This window comes from Phodopus roborovskii, unplaced genomic scaffold, assembly GCF_943737965.1.
Source record: "Phodopus roborovskii unplaced genomic scaffold, PHOROB, whole genome shotgun sequence".
Taxonomy (NCBI): Eukaryota; Metazoa; Chordata; class Mammalia; order Rodentia; family Cricetidae; genus Phodopus; species Phodopus roborovskii.
Window position 1 is genome coordinate 2,434,293 of NW_026126481.1, and position 17,700 is coordinate 2,451,992.

At 39.3% G+C, this 17,700-nt stretch overlaps 1 protein-coding gene across 2 annotated transcripts in view; it reads left to right on the forward strand.

Annotated features, from left to right (window-relative positions):
* Trpm6 (transient receptor potential cation channel subfamily M member 6) overlaps window positions 1–17,700 on the forward strand; it is a 128,938-nt gene that overhangs the window by 17,804 nt on the left and 93,434 nt on the right. For both annotated transcript variants that reach the window (XM_051194068.1, XM_051194070.1), the window contains exons 2-6: window positions 4,975–5,048; window positions 9,364–9,402; window positions 11,524–11,701; window positions 14,129–14,342; window positions 14,863–14,987. In XM_051194068.1, the coding sequence (XP_051050025.1) occupies window positions 4,975–5,048; window positions 9,364–9,402; window positions 11,524–11,701; window positions 14,129–14,342; window positions 14,863–14,987 (630 nt within the window). The remainder of the gene's footprint in view (window positions 1–4,974; window positions 5,049–9,363; window positions 9,403–11,523; window positions 11,702–14,128; window positions 14,343–14,862; window positions 14,988–17,700) is intronic.

Sequence of the window (17,700 nt, forward strand, 5' to 3'; positions counted from 1 at the left end):
ACCTTTATTGTCAAAAAAGAGAAAAAAAGAGTAAGTTACTGCTATGTTTCTTTCGGCTTGTATTACTAAATTCTTCCTCCTGGAAAGAATATTTAATGGAAATCCAGTCAACATACCTCATGATAGTAGTGTTGGTGGAACACATACTAAATTCTTAGATATTTTGGGTATGGATGCTATTTTTTCTGAGATTGTTCCTCTTGAGGAAGAACGCAAGGCATCCTTGCACAGTTCACACAACACTTACACACTTCCCAGAGCTGATTCTCCCACAGGAGTGGCCTGTTTTCCCTGAGTCAGCAGGTAGTTTATCTTCAAGATGGGTAGATTGAATGAAGTGATTCCTCTAAGGGAAAAGTCATACAGAGAAAGCATCAAATGTTGCTGTGAAGTCTGAGATGATTATTGTTTTATTTGAGCCATTCTTTGGGTTTCATACAGATTGTTAATTCCAAAATATTACCTTTAAGTAGGATCCACAAGGATTGGCTTGATTGCTCTCTTTCTTTCTCCTTTTCTCCATCCTTCCCTTCTTCCTTCTCTCTCCCTCTCCCCCCCTTCTGTGAGTGTGCATGTGGTGGCTGGAGGTTGATATCGGGCATCTTGACTACTTTCTATCTTACAGATGGAGACAGGGTCTTTTACTTGATCTCAGAGCTCATTGATCCCACTAGTCTAGCTACATAGATTGTTCCAAGGGACTCCCTATCTCTGTCTCCAGCATGCTAGCACAATAGGTAAGCCACCATACACACTGTACTTTCATGAGGATGCTGGGGATTTGAACTTCAGACCTCACTATTGCAAGGCAAGTGCATTATCTACTGATGCATCTCTGTAGGCCAGACAATGCTCCTTTTTCTTTCTCTTATAGAGGTGCTGGGTTTGGAACCCAGGGTCTTGCACATGTTAAGCAAACCCACTGCTGCTGACTTGTAGCTATGGTGCATAATGTTTCTTTAACATGGGTCATAATAGAGTTAGTAAATAAAGGCAGAAGAATGTTCAGAATGTCAGTGCTGTGCTGTGTGTAATATAGAACAGGTGACATCAAAGTGTGAGCAAGTCATCTTCCTTGGAAAAGTTTTCGTGAGCTTTTTGAAGGTATGAAAACATTTGGGGATGAAAAGAAATAATCTGTTCCTTTGTTTTCCTTTACCCCAGTCATTTAACCCCTCAGATGTTAAAATGAGTGGTTGGTGCTTAAAATGAAGAGATGCCTGTCTTCATTCTGTCTTTTCAGCAATTCTGGAGAGAGAATTTGAGTTCTGAAAATACTCCTAATCCCTAGGGCCTAGGAGTGTGGCTTGGTGGTAGAGCCCTTTTCTAGCACATGTGAGGTGTCAATTCAGTCACCTGTACTGTAAAGAAAAAAAAAAAAGTACCATGAGCAGGGACCATCCACGGGTGGTGGGTGGCTGTTACAAGGTCTGTTTCTGGATATTTCTTTGTATTTCCCCATCTTTACCCCAGGCCTAAGATGTAAAAGCTAATTTTAATTTAAGGTGAAGGAAATTGAGGCCAACACTGGTTCTACTCTGCCTTTTCCTCCTCCAAGGACAAATCGACAAAGAAAAAGTGCCTGATCGATGGAGGCAACCGTGGCACCTTGAGTGTGTTCATTTCATTGTTCATTCAGCAATCCTTGGGTGTGGGCCTAGGGCAACATAAATGACTGACACTGGGCTTACATCACCTGGACGTCAAAGAGAAAGTGGATGTGTAAGGCCGCTACATCATATTATGAGGATCCTATGAAGGAGATTTGGAGGTTCTTACATTGTTCTGCGGCAAAATTACATCAGAGATGCCAACAACCAAAAACTACTTTTAACTTTTGGTATGGCTAATGATGATAGCTAAGCTTTATAGAGACCCAATAAGTCCTTGGAAGAAATCTAAACTTTAAGTGAACATACCTGTCAAATCTCTCTGTGAAGGAGTGTTACTATAACTGTTATTTTCCTGCTAGGATTGAACCCTGGGCTATGTATGCTAAGCACATGCTCTACCGCTGGGCTACATGCCTGGATGAGCTAGTCTTGGCTACCATTTTCATTTTTGCCAAAGTTGAGAATGAAGAAATCGAGTGCTTTGGTATCAGAAAGTCTGATCACAGAGCTGGTATAGTGTCTTTGAAAAGAACAGGCTCAGTAGCTGAGAGGGGGCTCAGCAGTGCAGAGCTCTGGCTGCTCTCAGAAAACCTGAGTTTGACTTCCCAGCACTCACATGATTACTCACAACTGTCCATAATTCCAGTTCCAGGGAATCTTGTGCCCTCTTCTGCCCTCTGGAGGCACCAGACACACATGCACATGCAGTGCACTCACATACACACAGGAAAAACACATGCATAAAAAGTAAAATAAATACATCTTTGAAAAAGGGAATAGGCTGAGCTCAGCTTGACTCTCTCCCTCCCTCTCTCTCTCTTTAACTAGGCCCCTTCTTTGCACCAGTTGGTTGTTTTATTCATTTATATACTTGTATTTGGAGATAGTATCTTGCTGTGTTGCCCAGTCTGGGCTCAAACTCCTGGGATCAGTTGATCCTCCTACCTCAGCTTCTGAAGTACCTGAAGCAATAATTGTATCTTATTTGCAAGTCTTTTAAAGCTGATTGTGCACATGAGGTGTTTTATTTATTTCATTTCTACTTTTCTTGACATTAGGAATCTTATTTGTTGCAGAATTCCCAGTGTGCAAGTGTGGAGGCCTGTCCAAAGAAGTTTTGAATCATTTAATTGGTTCAAACATTTTGAAATTCTGAGTGAGGAATTCTTTGAGGACATATTAATACCTTTGTAGCACTTTTGCTGACACCGTCACAAAAAATTAGCTATTTAATATGTCTGTAGAGTAGCTAGGTAAAATTGTTAATGTTTTAATATGGATGGGGCTCAATGCTTCTTAATGATTGTATCATTTCTTTTTGCAATAAATGCACCATAAGCTCATGTCCATTTAGGTAATTTTAAATTCTGTGATTTTGGATTTTCTATTTTCACAGTGTATTAAGCGATTTTTTTTAAAAACATAAAAATAATTGCAAACTGTGCAAAAGTGGCAGAAGGACTTAGGATGCAACTACCCCCTCTCTCTTCTGATTAAGATTTAGACTCTGTCATTTTGTGTTGTATTCAGCAGTAAACACTTGGACTTAGAGTTTGTGCATTTAGAATAAAATTGCTTCCCTCACATTCTGTTATACTTTGTATAAATGCCTAAAGGTACATTCACAATTCTAATCTTATACTATTTGATATCAAAATATTTTCATATTGAGGGCTAGAGAGATGGCTCAGTGATAAGAGCATTTGATAATCTTCTAGAGGATTTGGGTTTGGTTCCCAGAACCAACATGGTGGCTCACAACTCCACTCCTAGGGGATATGATGCCATCTTTTGGCTTTTTGGAGCAGCTAAGCCTACCTCTAGTGCAGGCGAAATACTTTTACACATAAGAAATAACATCTTAAAATGAATAAATAAAAATAAATCAAAAAATTTTTATGCTATGACAAAACCAAGCTTATCTGTTAGCTGGATTTGATGGTAGTTCCTTGTCTTGCATTTCCAGACTTCTAACGCAGTTTGTAGAGTTGGCTATGATTTGAATTTCATAGAATGGAAGACACTTCGTTAGAAGAATGAGCGAGTCTCAATTCTTCATATAGGTTTTGTATCATGAAGTTGTCAAAGGTAAGCTGTACTTACAGACTGTCTAAAGACTAGTCAAGGTGATAACTTTTTTTTGACATTCTTTCCAGTCTTTTGACATCTTAGCCACATTGTGATTTAATAAGTGATATTATTTTTTGTATTTGTGACTGCAATTTGCCATCATCTAACTATACCCAACCACTGTCATTATGAAGAGTGTGTGATTTTTCAATTACATAGGTCCATATTTGGGCTTCAGAATGAATATCCTAGTGAATATTTTCATCCTTTTACCAAGGTGTCTCCATTTTCTTTATTTCTTTATTCTCATATTCTTGGCTTCTGTGCTATTGTGAGAACAATGCCATTGTCTTATACCTGACAATAGAAGAGGGTTTCAGTTTGCCTTCTGTAGAAAATTATGTCTCTACTATTTTAATAGGTGTTTAACGAAAAACTCACTGAGGTTGAATTAAGGTCCAGCAGGAAGGAGTCATGTCTAAATTTGGATAAGAAGGTTTTGCGACTGTCTCTGGCCTCCTAATATGATTAGCCTTGGGTTTTCTGATTGAATGATTCATTTCACATACTCCTGTGGCCTCCTTAGAGAAAAATAGCAAATCTCTACCACTTTTCTTCCCTATCATGTCAACAGCAAATCATAATATTTGTTCTTCTTTAAAAAAAAAAAGAGAGTATGGAGAGCACAATAGTCATAGTCATGTGTTATTTGAACTATGAAACAAGTTATGGAAGTAAGCCTCAACAGGTTTAAGCGAACATTAAGTAAGAGCTTTACTAAAATCGTTACTCAAGATGAGACTCTGCATGAATTGACTTTGCATTTTGTGTGAACATTTGGCTGTAGAAGGTGCTCAGCCTGTTTTGGTTTGGTTTGTCGTGTGTGTGTGTGTGTGTGTGTGTGTGTGTGTGTGTTAATGCACACATGTGTGTTTGTGCACGAGGAGGCCAGAGATTGACATTGGGTGTCTTCCTCTATTGCTGAATGAGCTAGATTAGCTTTCTGGGAGACCCCAGTGGTCTTTTTTTCTCTGCCTTCCCAGAGCACAATTACAGGTGCCTGCTACCATATCTGACTTTTATGTTGAGTGTTAGGGACTTGAACTCAAGTCCTCATGCTTGTGTGGCAAGCTCTTCCCTGAGTGAACTGTGTCTCCAGTCCCTGGTCATGGTATTTTAATTAACATCATGATAATTACATATATCCTGCCTGCCTGAATTACCATAGTTACACCACACTCTGATTTCATTAAAAACAGATCATAAAATACTATTTTCCCCCCTGTTTCAGAAATCCTGGATTGAAGGAGTATTCTACAAGAGAGAATGTAACAAATTCATACCCAGCTCAAAAGACCCTCACAGGTACAATCTTAAATTACAGTCTTCCCTTTTAAAAGCAATACTACTTCAAGTGCTGTTTGAAGAAATTCAGAAATATCACTTACGTAGAGGGTTTAATGACAGCTATGAAGTGAGGGTACTTTTTTGTTTCAATGTGTTTGTTTCTGCCATGAAGACTGCATGAAAAACTAATAAGGGAAGGAGCTGTTAGTTACCTGAGACAGCCCCAGTGCCTATCACCAATATGTTTCTGTTAAATGTCTGTTTAAAGAAATGATCAACTCAAAAGAGGGAAAAATTATGTATGTATCACTTGCTTGTCACACTGTGGTGGGTTCCACTCCATTTGGCACTGCAGTTCCTCTTGGTAGCAGGAGCAGATGTCCCAGGGATATAAGGCTATATAACTCACCAAGTTAGAGCAAATGACTTTTACTATCTCCATATTGAATATTCAAAATGTTGTGATTATTCTTTATTCCAGCTAAAGTATTGGTGGCAAATGATGACTGTTGAGGACACACTGTCAGGGACATTGCAAAGATCCAAAGGGGTCAGGAGACTTAGCTGTAGTTTCCCCTTGAGGCTTTGTGTTTATGCAGATTGTAGGCAGCAGGGTTGAGTTAGAGAACTCCATGTTCTGGACAGCCCTATGGAAACTCTACTTGAAGAACAAAGTTCAGCAAGGCAGCTGGTGAGAAACAGGAGAAGAAAGGTCTACGGAAAATTCCTCAGGGTAATCAGGCCTATGAAGTTAAGACCGGATGTCATTGCCCTGGTGGAAAATTGATAGGGAAATAGGGGAGAAATATTTTAATTACGGTAGCCAGTCCATTTTAGATTCCCTTGAGCTATTGGCCTTGCATTCGTTTAAAGTTTAGAAGTCATGAGTATATGCTTATGAAGGAAAGCATGGTAAGGTTCTTTGGCAAGGACTAAAATGGTGTTCTTCGCCTTTGTTAAACATTGACTAGTCCCACCCTCACTGAATTACCTATGATTGGTAAGCCCTGTGATTGGAAATTCTCATTTACCTGTTTACAAAGTGTTTATAGGATGCCAAGGTAACACATTTTTTTCAATTTTATATTTCCATTCATCTTTTATGGTGTCATGCGACATGAAACTCATTTCGCTTCTTTAAATGGAAAGTCATCATCATAATCACCTTGGACCTCAGGAAAAGTGACAAAATACCAAGTGTGGTTAGTCCTAAGATACAAGGAGAATGTTACATCTGGAACAGAACTCAGTGTTCAGGCATGCATTTAGTATGTATGGGGCCTTCCCATCAATCCCCAGCATCTGAGAAAAGCACACCATTAGGCATATATTTATTTTAAGATAGGGTATCAGTATGCTGGCTTTAAGTTCATAATTCTCCTGCATCAGCCTTCTGTGTACTGTAACTACAGACAGGTGCCACTATGCCCGGCTCCACTGAGCATAATTCTAGGAAAAAAGTCAAGACTTCCTACATTTTATGGAGAAAAGTCAGTCTCTATGTTTGTGTATTTACAAAAAATGTAACAGATGACCATGGGCATTCCTTTTATATAGTCTGCTTTCTTGGGTTCTAGTAAGATTCTCAAGAAAAATAGTTTTTATGTGTTTTTGTCATTAGAATGGATATGAAACCAGCAGTGCGTTTGTTACTTCTTCATCCATGTGACAAAACAGCTGACAGAAGCTGTTAGGGAAGAAGGACTTGTTTCAACCCCAGAAGGTCTCAGTACAACATGCAGGGCAGGCCACTTTGTCTCCTGTGTATGGCACGATCGTGTTTACATTGTTCAGACCAGAAGACAGAAACTATGGTTGGAATGAGTAGTAGTCATTACCTTCAAGGGCCTTCCATTAAGTGAAATATTTCTGCCAGTCAGGCCCCACCTCCTGAAGGCTGTACACCTTAACAGCACCAGCAAACTGTGGGGGTGGAAATCAAGCATGCCAAACATTAGCCTGAGGTGGGGGGTGGGACCAGATTAAAACTATAAAACTAGCAATTCATTATTTAATACCAATAAAAATTTATTCCTTCAATGAAATGCTTTTAACTCCTAATAAGAAAACAAATTTAGTTGGCTTGATTATAACTTCTTTTATGCCTGCTTATATTTAAGAAAAGACACCAAGGTTGGTACAAGAAGAAGTGGTTAGAATGCCATGTTCTGAAATAGCGTAGACTGATCATTTTTTATGAACAGTGTCTTTCTTTCTGTTGCTTAATTCCAGTTTTTATTTATTTTTCTTTTTTTTCAATTTTTAAAATTTAATTTATTATTTTACATGTCGATCCCAGTTCCCTCTCCCTCCCCCTCCCTCCCCTCCCTCCCTCCCTCCTTCCTTCCCTCCCTCACTTTTACTCTCTCTGCCCTCTCACATGCACCCTAACCACTCTCTCCTCCTATCCCCACACCCCAATTCCAGTTTTTAAAAATTACTTTACCCTGACAATATGATCATTGATGATCTAATCCTGGAAATTTTTCTGAAGATTATAAAGGAAAACTAATGAGGAAAATAATTATACTGATATTAAGTTCCAAATCAATTTACAAATTCAATAAAATACTCATTAGAATCATCAAAGATTTTTTTAAGGGATTTGAAAAAAATTCATATGGATATATATGTCTAGAAGAGTAAAAGAATTTTAATTCTTCCCTTCCCTCCCTCCCTCCCTCCTTCCTTCCTTCCTTCTTTCCTTCTTTTCATTGACATTAGAGGTTGAATACAGGACTTCACATACTCCTCAGTCAAGAGAAGTTGAACAGTATTTAAAAGAAGACTAAAACATAGAGGACTTGCCTTTGAGATGCATTACCAAGCAGCAATGATGAGAATTGGGTCAAGAACTCTGTGGCATAGCTCAGCATGTGCAAGGCTTTGGATTCCATTCTTAGCACTGTGCCAAACAAATAAACCAAAGCAAATCTAACAAAATCAAATTAAACTAATAAAATCAACTAAAACAAACTAAACCAAACCAAACAAAATCAAAGCTAACCAGGTTAAACAAGCCAGCCCAACTAAACCAAACCAAACTAACTAAACCAACTAAACTAAATGAAGCCAAACTAACCAATAAAACCAACCAAACTAACCAAACAAACAAAAATTACTCCAACAGTATAGTGTTATGAAACAGAGTGGCATTAGACACTGACAGTATTTGATTTGATATTCTTACACACACACACACACACACACACAGAGAGAGAGAGAGAGAGAGAGAGAGAGAGAGAGAGAGAGAGGGTGTCTCTTGGAGCCCAGGATGGATTGGAACTCAGGATGTCACAGAGTGTGACCTTGAACTTCTGCTCTTCCTCATTCCACCTTTGGAGTGTAGGAATTATAGGTGTGTGCCTTCATACACAGTTTATGAGGGAGTAGGGATAGAATCCAAGGCCCCTTTTGTGCTAGGCAAACTGATATGTCACTGGTTCTGTTTTGTATCTTTAAAATATTTAAAACTATGTTTTATTACTTGATTTCCTAGAGTTCTGTGTTATCTTCATCATTTAGTAATTATAATAATGATAACAACAGTAGTCATAATACCTACCTATGATGGTTAGCCTCCATCAGCTTGCCTAGATTAAGAATCACCTACTGAATTAATGAGGTATACTTCTGGGTGTGTTTATGAGATTTTTTTTCCAGAGCAGCTTGACTGAGGAGGACAGACCCACCCAGAATGTGGTTGGTACATTTCCCGTAGGTTGGTCCCAGAATGAAATAAAAGGGGGAAGGTTGAGCAGTTTCGCTCCTCTCTCTTGGTACCTGGTTGCTGACACTGTGAGCAGCTGCTTCACACTCCCACCTGCATGACTAACCACCACCTTGATGGACTGTATCCCCTCAAACTGTGAGCCAAAACAAGCCCTTCCCTCCTTAACTTGCTTTTATCAGTTATTTTCTCACAGGGGTGAGAAAAGTAACTAATGTATTTTTATTACATACACTGCAATGTACCAGGTAGTATGAGCTATTTCAGATATATTAGTTAAGATAATCCTTTTTATCACCTAATGAGGGGGTCATAAAGTGTTTGAAATTATTTTTAAGTGTGAGAGCAGGGGCTTAGAAGAACCACCAAATCACTGGTATTCAAATCTAGGTATTTTTGTTTCATAGTCCATGGTTTATTAATTGATCATTGTTTCTGCAGTACTTTTATCCATAAAAGATAATATGGAAAGTAAATGATTCATGGATATTTAGCAAGTTCCAATTTTCAGGCTGTGAAAAGTGATAAATATTTACTAGATAGGCATTAAGTTCTTATCACATATATTGGTAAAATAACAATGATTTTATTTCTTTAACTCAGATGCACTCAAGGCTGCCAAGTCTGCCAGAATTTAGTCAGGTGAGACTTTTGTCTGATCAGTTTCTTTTCATTTTAAGATGGTGTGTCAAAAAATACTTGGGGGGGGGTTGGGGGAGTTTCTTCAGATCTCCAGAGCCTTTTTTTTTTTTTTTTTGAGGTTCTAGCAGGGGTGCTCAACTCCTTGTAAGTCTTAGACTGAGGAACAGTCTCCTTTGTTCAGGAACGTTGTCCTCCTCCATGGAGCACAAAGCTTTGTGAAGGACACCAATAGAACAGTGAGGGGGAGAGTGGGCACCCTTGTAGTGGGCTGGATCAAGGAAACAGCTCTGTTGATTGAAGTGTGACAGATGTTGTGTCAGACTTTCTCAGAAGTTGAATGGACCCAGATTCAGGCACCTGTTATTTCCCCTGAAAAGAATGAAGGTATAAAAGGTGTGTGTGTGTGTGTGTGTGTGTGTGTGTGTGTGTGTGTGTGTGTGTGTGATCATTCTTTTCTTGCTTGCTTGAGCATGGTGCTTGAATCTAATAGAAGTTCTGAGTTACTGAGGCGTACAAACATCTTGGGATATTTGACAAAAGCTTTTTCTGCCTAAAACATGTATGAAACACTACATTTTGTTTTGCTATCACATTGTTTGTATAAAATGTAACTCTGTGCATTGTTTGTATAAAATGTAACTGCATATGCAGTGAAGTATTTGACATATGAGTTGCACATGTTATATTTGCATAAAAGTAGACAAAACACCTCCACCTCCACCTACTGTCCAATAAAGTAAACTTTGCAGTGCTATACAACTTTTAACGTGGTGCACATTTTGAAGTATGTGTCAGCAAGTGGATTCACCTTTCCTTTCTGTCACTGGAGCAAAGACAAAACTTCCTTAATTGTCACCATATCCTAAAGTTTGTGAGTTTAACCAATATTAACTTTAACTTTTATATTATTTGATTTTTTTTATGTTTTTAAATATTGAGACAGAGTCTTGAGTCTTCTTAAATTACCTAGGGTGGACTCCGATTTCTAATTCTCTGATCTCAGTCTCACTAGTAGCTGAGATTATAGGTGGCTATCACCACCCTTGACTTACTGCCTTTCTTTTTTAACAAGGTCTCATGTAGCTTAGGCTATCCTTAAACTTGTCATGTAGCTAAGGACAAGCTTGACCTTCTGAATCTCCCTTCTCCACCCTTGTTAGCGCTAGAATTATCGGTGTATACCACCATGCCTGACTTTTGTAGTGCTGGAGATCAAACCCAGGGTTTCTTTCACACCAAGGCAAGCACTCTACCAAAGGAGCTATGTGTTTAGCCTTGTATTTTCATCCCTATTGATGAATGTTCAGGTTCCTCGGTCATTTATAATATTTTAAAATTATGAACAGAAAAACAATGAACAATTTGATGCATTTGTTTCTATTTACTATGTGGACTGATATGAACATATAATACTATTTATGAATGAATTTGCATATATTGTGATCCATGCTAAAGATTTCTCTCTTTGATAGTGTGTTACTCTATACCACATCATTAAACATTTTGGGTTATGCATCTCAATATACATACATAAATACATATACACACACCTATATAGTATGCATGCTTATCTACAAATTATATAAATATATATTAATAAAGAGTTGTAAACTGAATGGAAAAGATAGACAAAGAACACTGAAGCACTTCATCAACAGAAAAGCTTTCGTTTCCCTCACTCCCAACTACTTCTACTTATGTGAGGTAGAGCCGCTTCTGATGACACCCTACAGTGGTCCAACTACTTAGGAGGCTGGGGCAGAAACATCATTGAATCTAGAACTTAGAGTTCAAGAGTAGCCTGAGCATCCTGGTAAGGTTCCATCTTTTAAAAAAGGCCAAAAGGATAAATGAAACAACAGAAAACAGAGAGAAAAGATAGAAAGTCCAATCATACCTATTTATGATCTTCTTTATTTCATGGCTGGCAGAGTGTATATCAGTGTAAAGGGGAAGCAGGACTGGTGAGATGGTTTACCGGGTAAAGTGCTCACTACCAAGTCTGGTGAACTGAATGTGAATTTTTAAGAGTTATTTAACACATGACATCAATACATCGATCTGAGGACTGGAATTATTGCACCAGTTTTCTATTTGGAGTGACGGTTTTCCTGCATTTAGGTGTTACTGTGGCCGACTGATTCAAGACCATCATGGGCTAGATTACTCCTGGAGCCTCTCAGCTGTTGAAGGCAATGGAAATGAACAGTGGTCTGTTGAGAAGCACACAGTGAAAAGCCCCACAGACACCTTTGGCACCATTAATTTCCAAGATGGAGAACATATCTACCACTCCAAGGTCTGCTGATAACCCGAACTACTTACTATTTCACTAGTTTTGAACAGAAGAGACCTTGCAAGTGTACTTCTTTTTTTTCACTTTTTAAAAATTTATTTATTCTTTTAAATTTAATTTTACATTCCAACCACAGTTCTCCCTCCTACCCATCTTCGCTGCTCCCCCCCAAGCCCACCCCCAGTCTCCAAGGAGAGAGGGCCACATGGCATGGCTTTATTGCAAAGAGATCCATATCATTGAACCATTGTCAAATCTAGATGGTGTAAGGGGCATTGTCTGCATCTCGGGTGTAGGACTGGGTCCAGATGGGTGAACAGGTGATAATATAAGCAGGTTATAGCAGCAGTGGGGACTGACCCGAGCTGAAAGTCCCGGGGCAATTACAAGTTCCCTGCTTGTTAGTCTGTGGGCATATACTGAGGGAGGCCAGACAGCACGTCAGTAGAGTCTATTATCATTTTATTGTTAGGTGGTTTCTGTATTGTGGGGTCCAGGTGAGAGTGTTATACCTTTTCTTCAGTGGTAACTCTAGTAAGTTCTCAAACTTAGTTTTCTTGAATGACTTTAATACAGCTATGTGCTCATATGGCCTTGGTTAACTTTCATAACTCTAGAAATTCATAATTTATAGAGTAGCACCTTTTTACATTTTAGGGTTATTCATCAGTCTGTTCCTTGTGGGTGGTGCCAGAGAGATGGTGCTGTTTATGTGGCCAACAAGGTGCTGAGTCTGCATTTGCAGGCAAAGTGGAGTCAAATAATGCTTGTAAAGTGGGACCTCTCAGGGCAAGGTGCAGCCTCTAACACAGTGGTTTTACACAATGTGCAGTGACTTTGGACAGGGCACAGTCTGATTTTAACAGCAGCCAGGAAGAAATAGGGAAGAGGGACAAAAGTCACAGTATCCTTGCAGGGTGCACTCCCCCTGACCTCATGTCTTCCAGTTAGGCCCCACCTTCTACAGCTTTTACCATCTCCTATTAATGCCATAGGCTGGTGAGCAGGCCTTTAGCATGCTGCTTTTGGGGACACTGCAGATCCAAACGGTAGCTCTTCCCAGCGTAGTAATTGTTTGCTGTTTTCTTAGCACCTGATGTCCCAGGTAGAGCAGCCCCAGGAGAGCTGAGGGGCAGTCATGCTCTGGAGGTGACTATCAGAAGGCAGATTCAATAAAGTAGCTATGCAGTTCTAGAGGAATCTACATTTAGGGTTCGCCATCCTCCTGCATTTAACTCTGCATGCCTAGTTCTATTTTAGTTGGCAGAAAAATCCCCCTTTCTGACCCTCTTCTGAGCCTGATTCTTAGAGAGTCCTGTGTGCATTTTTTCCTTCAAGCTTGATAATTTTTTTCCCCCCTTCGGTTTGGTTTTTTGAGACAGGGTTTCTCTGTAGATCAGTTTGGTCTTGACCTCACAGAGATCTGCCTGCTTCTGCCTCTCAAGTGCTGGGATTAAGGTGTATGCCACCACCACCCTGCTTACTGCATTTTTTAAAAAGACATTTATTTATTTATTATTAATTAATTAATTATTTATTTATTTATTATTTATGTGTATGTATGTGTCTGTGTGAGTAGTATTTTAACTATGAAATGAAGTAGTTCTATATTAACAAGATGACTAGTAAACTACTTTGCTATCATTTTAGAGGCTACTGTGATAATTTGTACCAGCTTGTGTAGAGAGTTCCACCCATGCTTTCTTTTGGCTTAGACCTGTATGTAATTCATGGTTTCCTAGTACCCACCTTTCTTTTCATAACTGTGGCATATTCCTGCTGTGGGTTGGGCTTCTGTTTGAGGAAGGAGAACTCACCTGACTGTGCAGAACTGAAGTGTCCTGTAGCCAGTCATAGCCTGTAACATCAGACCACCTGCGGTGACTCAGAGTGGCTCTCCCAGGTGTGACGTTACTGGTCTTTTCTTTGGCTTGTGCTATCAGACATCAGGGTACTTATTTTCAAAAGAAACTTATTGGTAGGTAAATTAAAAACAGACTATAGATGCCCATGCTCCTGAATTTTTAGTGTCTATAATTATGTGAAAAGGATCAAGTAAATGTGGAGTCATAGTATTTATGAAAAGTTACATTTCATCTCCTTTGCAAAACTCTCTCCCAGTGGCTTCACTAACACACCAGTGAAGTATTTTTGCCTCACTTCCAGCCTTCTTATGAACCATGCAGGCCAAACCTCTGAACAGAGGAAGCTACCTGTAGTGATTCATAATTCCCAGAAGGAAGTTGGAGGGAGTTTGGAACCTTTAAAAGGAAATATTTCCGTTAGGTGAAGTTCAACTTTCAGAGAGGCCTTGAATACTTCCGGCCAGGCTGTGGCCACCCTAGAGGCCCTGCTGTGTGTTCATTTTCTTTACTCACTTGCATGTTTCACTGCGTTCTTTCTCTTCATGGGTGTGCACTGTCCTTCCAGTACGTCAGGACTTCTTGGGACACAAAATCGGATCACCTGTTGCATTTAATGTTGAAAGAGTGGAATATGGAACTGCCGAAGCTTGTGATCTCTGTCCATGGGGGTATTCAGAACTTCAAGCTGTCCTCTAGCCTCAAAGAAACCTTCAGCCAGGGTCTGGTCAAAGCTGCAGAGACCACAGGAGCATGGATTATTACAGAAGGCATAAACTCAGGTAAAGCTCATGCCTGGCTGCCCCTCTCATCACTCCTTCCCAATCTAACCGTGAGTCAAATAGCCTGCTATCAAGTCCCTGCTCTGTAGCACTCATAGGAGCTGTGGTGATGTTAGGGACAAAGACAAAGACAAACCAAACCAAACTAAACCAAAAAACCCATCCCCTATACTGTGGTCTCTGAACTTTCTGCCTTTACATCAGAGTTAATCTTCAGGGTATTTTACTGGTCCATTGGAGAACACTAGAATGCTCATGATGTCAAGCAGTGCATGGAACATTCTAGTCAGGCAAGAGTAATGACTGTGTTAGAAATTGGTCAAGGAAGGGGAGAATTATTCAGATCTTGGTCCAGAGATAAGAGGAAGGGAGGTTGAGATAGGAAATAGACAGCCAAGAAGCTGGCATCCAATTCCACTATGCCAGGAGCCTACCTTGGGATCATCTGTTTGTCTGTGAGAGTCATTATTTAGCTTGATCTGGGAGCTGCAATTTGACTTCTACTCTGGTTGTTTCATAGGAGTGTCCAAGCATGTCGGGGATGCCTTAAAAGCCCATTCCTCTAAGTCTTTGAGGAAAATCTGGACAGTTGGAATCCCTCCTTGGGGTGTGATTGAGAACCAGAGAGAACTGATTGGAAGAGATGTGAGTAGACACTCCTTTCACAGCAGAGGAAAATGAAATTTATATGCATTGTTTTCTCTAAAATGTACCCAAATATCTGGTATGACCCTTCAAATGTGATAAATCCCAAACCAACATTTGCCTTCCTATTACATCTGTCACCCTATCTCATAAAATGCTAGTTCTGTCTTGCAACTGCCTAAGCCCAAACCCCTGGATATAAGTTTAGAGTGACCTCTTTTGTGCTACGCCTCAAACCTGACCTGCCAGTAAAGTCTCAGTTCCATCTTCAGAATATAACCGAAGTCTGACTTCTTCTTTTTCCCTCCCCAATCACTGAGGCAGATCCAAATGGCCATGCTCTGACACCCAAGTGCTTAGCAGAGTTCCTTTCTCTCACTCTTGTGTTCCGTTGTAGTCTACCCTCAATGCACTAACAGAATAATTCTTATAAGTTGAACCATGCTATTCTTTTTGCCAAATTCTTCAGTGGGTCTATCCTTTAGCCAATTGGTCCATTCTACAGCCAATGTATAGAGCCTTAGGGTGTTTTACACGGAGTATAAATCACACTGTAAATTTGGCCCTTTCTACTTGTTTTCTTTGTGCTTTTACTCAGCTTTGTTTCATTCATTCCTGTGTTGATTCTTGGTGTGTGTGTGTGTAAGAATACATGTGTCCAAGAATGTGTGTGTATAAGAATGTGGTGTGTGTGTGTGTGTGTGTGTGGTGTGGTGTGTGCAGACAGGTGCACATGTAATTTATGTTTGTAGACTTGTGTGGAGCCAGAACACATCCTTGGAATTGTTTCTCAGGCGCTGTACATCCTCTACTGCCTTTCTTTTGAGTCAGGGTCTCTCATTGGCCTGTAGCTCACTAAGTAAACTAGGCTGGCCAGTCAGTGAATCCCAGGAATCTGACAATTCTGTCTCTCTAGTGCTTGAGATGCAAACATGTACACATATACCACCATGCTTGGCTTTTGTTCTATCTCCCCCAGCCCTTCCTTTTTTAAAAATGTGCTGGGTAGTGAATTCAGGTCCTTATAGGTTCTTTGCCATCTAAACCATCTCCCCAGACCTGTGTCTGTTTCTGCCTTTGTCTTTTGAAAGGGAATAGACTGTCTAAACTTATTTGGTCACATATTTTCATATATGTAGAATTAAAATGCTTGCTGTATGTGTGTGTGGTGTATGTGTCTGTATACATGTGTATATATGTGGAGGTCATAGGTCAACGATAAATGCCTTCTGTTGTTCTTCACCTTTATTTTTGAGAGTCACTTGCTGAACCACACCTTGCTGTGTGGGTAGATAGGCTGTTCCTTAAGCCTTCAGAATGGACCCATCTGTCCCCACCAGCACTAGTGTCGCCTGGCTTTTGATGTGGGTACTGGGGATCTGAACGTAGGTCCCCATGCTTGTGCAGCAAGCCCATTACCATGTGAGCCATTGCCACAGTTCCTAAATGTCTATTCTTAAAAAGTCATGCCAGGATCTCACACTATGAATCTGATATTTGTTGTTTGATTATTTAACGGTTATTTCATGTCAGTTACTGTAGGCTGGTCTTGGTTTATTTTGACTTTTATTTTGGAAAACCCACATTAAAAAAATGGTGAGTCTCAAACCATGAATTGTTATGTTCTACTTCTCTGTTTAAACAGCTATTAATTTGTTACCCAATTTTGTTTCATTTATTCTTTTATCTATTTCCAAATAATTCCAAATGTTCATCATTTTGAAGCAAATTCCAGACGTCAAATAAATTGTATCTTCAAAATAAGTATTTTAAAAATTCCCCTTTTTAATCAACTCACAAAGGAGGTTTCCATAGGACTTTTCCCACGCATCATTGGTTTCATTGACTTTCCCAGCTCCTCTTTCTATTCTCTTTCCTTAATTCCAGATTAAATTCTTTCACCTCCAGAATCCCCCTCCCTCTACTTTCATATCGCATGTGTTCTTATATCCATCCCCTGCCATGCCTTGCTCACCTCATGTCTATCTTCTTGGTCCCTTGCTTCTATAGATATTCACTCCATGGTAAACAAAGAAATCCTCAAAATCGAAGCTGTATATAAATGAAAGACAAGATGGGACATCTTTTATTTTTATGCTATTACAATGCTTAAAGTTGAAGTTTGCTTTTATGACCTTTGTATATATTTATCAGATTCCCTGCTTTTAGTAGTATAGAATATAATATCCACGGTTTTATTATTATTATTAATGACAAAATTTGTCTTACAATTGTTTGTTTTCTTTTGCCCAAACTCCTTTTAAATTGATGAAAATAGGTGATTAATATGTGATCTATTTAAAAAATCTATTGCTATTACTACCAACACACACACACACACAGTCATTCACACACCCTAAACAGTTAAAGCCCAGTTTTGTCACTTCCTATGATTCTGAATATGACATTTAACTTCAATGACTTGTGTCTCTGTTTTGTTAACTAAAACATACAGATAACCACCACAACAAAATTCTTTAGCATAAGTACAACAAATAATTCTTCAGGTTTTCATACTAAGAGCTATTTAAATGCTTAGGACTTGTTATTTATAACTGAAATTTTATGAGTTAGTGTCAAAATTTCAATAAACAACATCATTTTCAACCTTAAAAACTTCATAAAAATTTGAAGTTAGGATATGCAAGTGAGAGAAAGCATGCAGTCTTTCTAGGTCTGGATGAATTTAGTCAGTATAATTTTTCCCTATTCC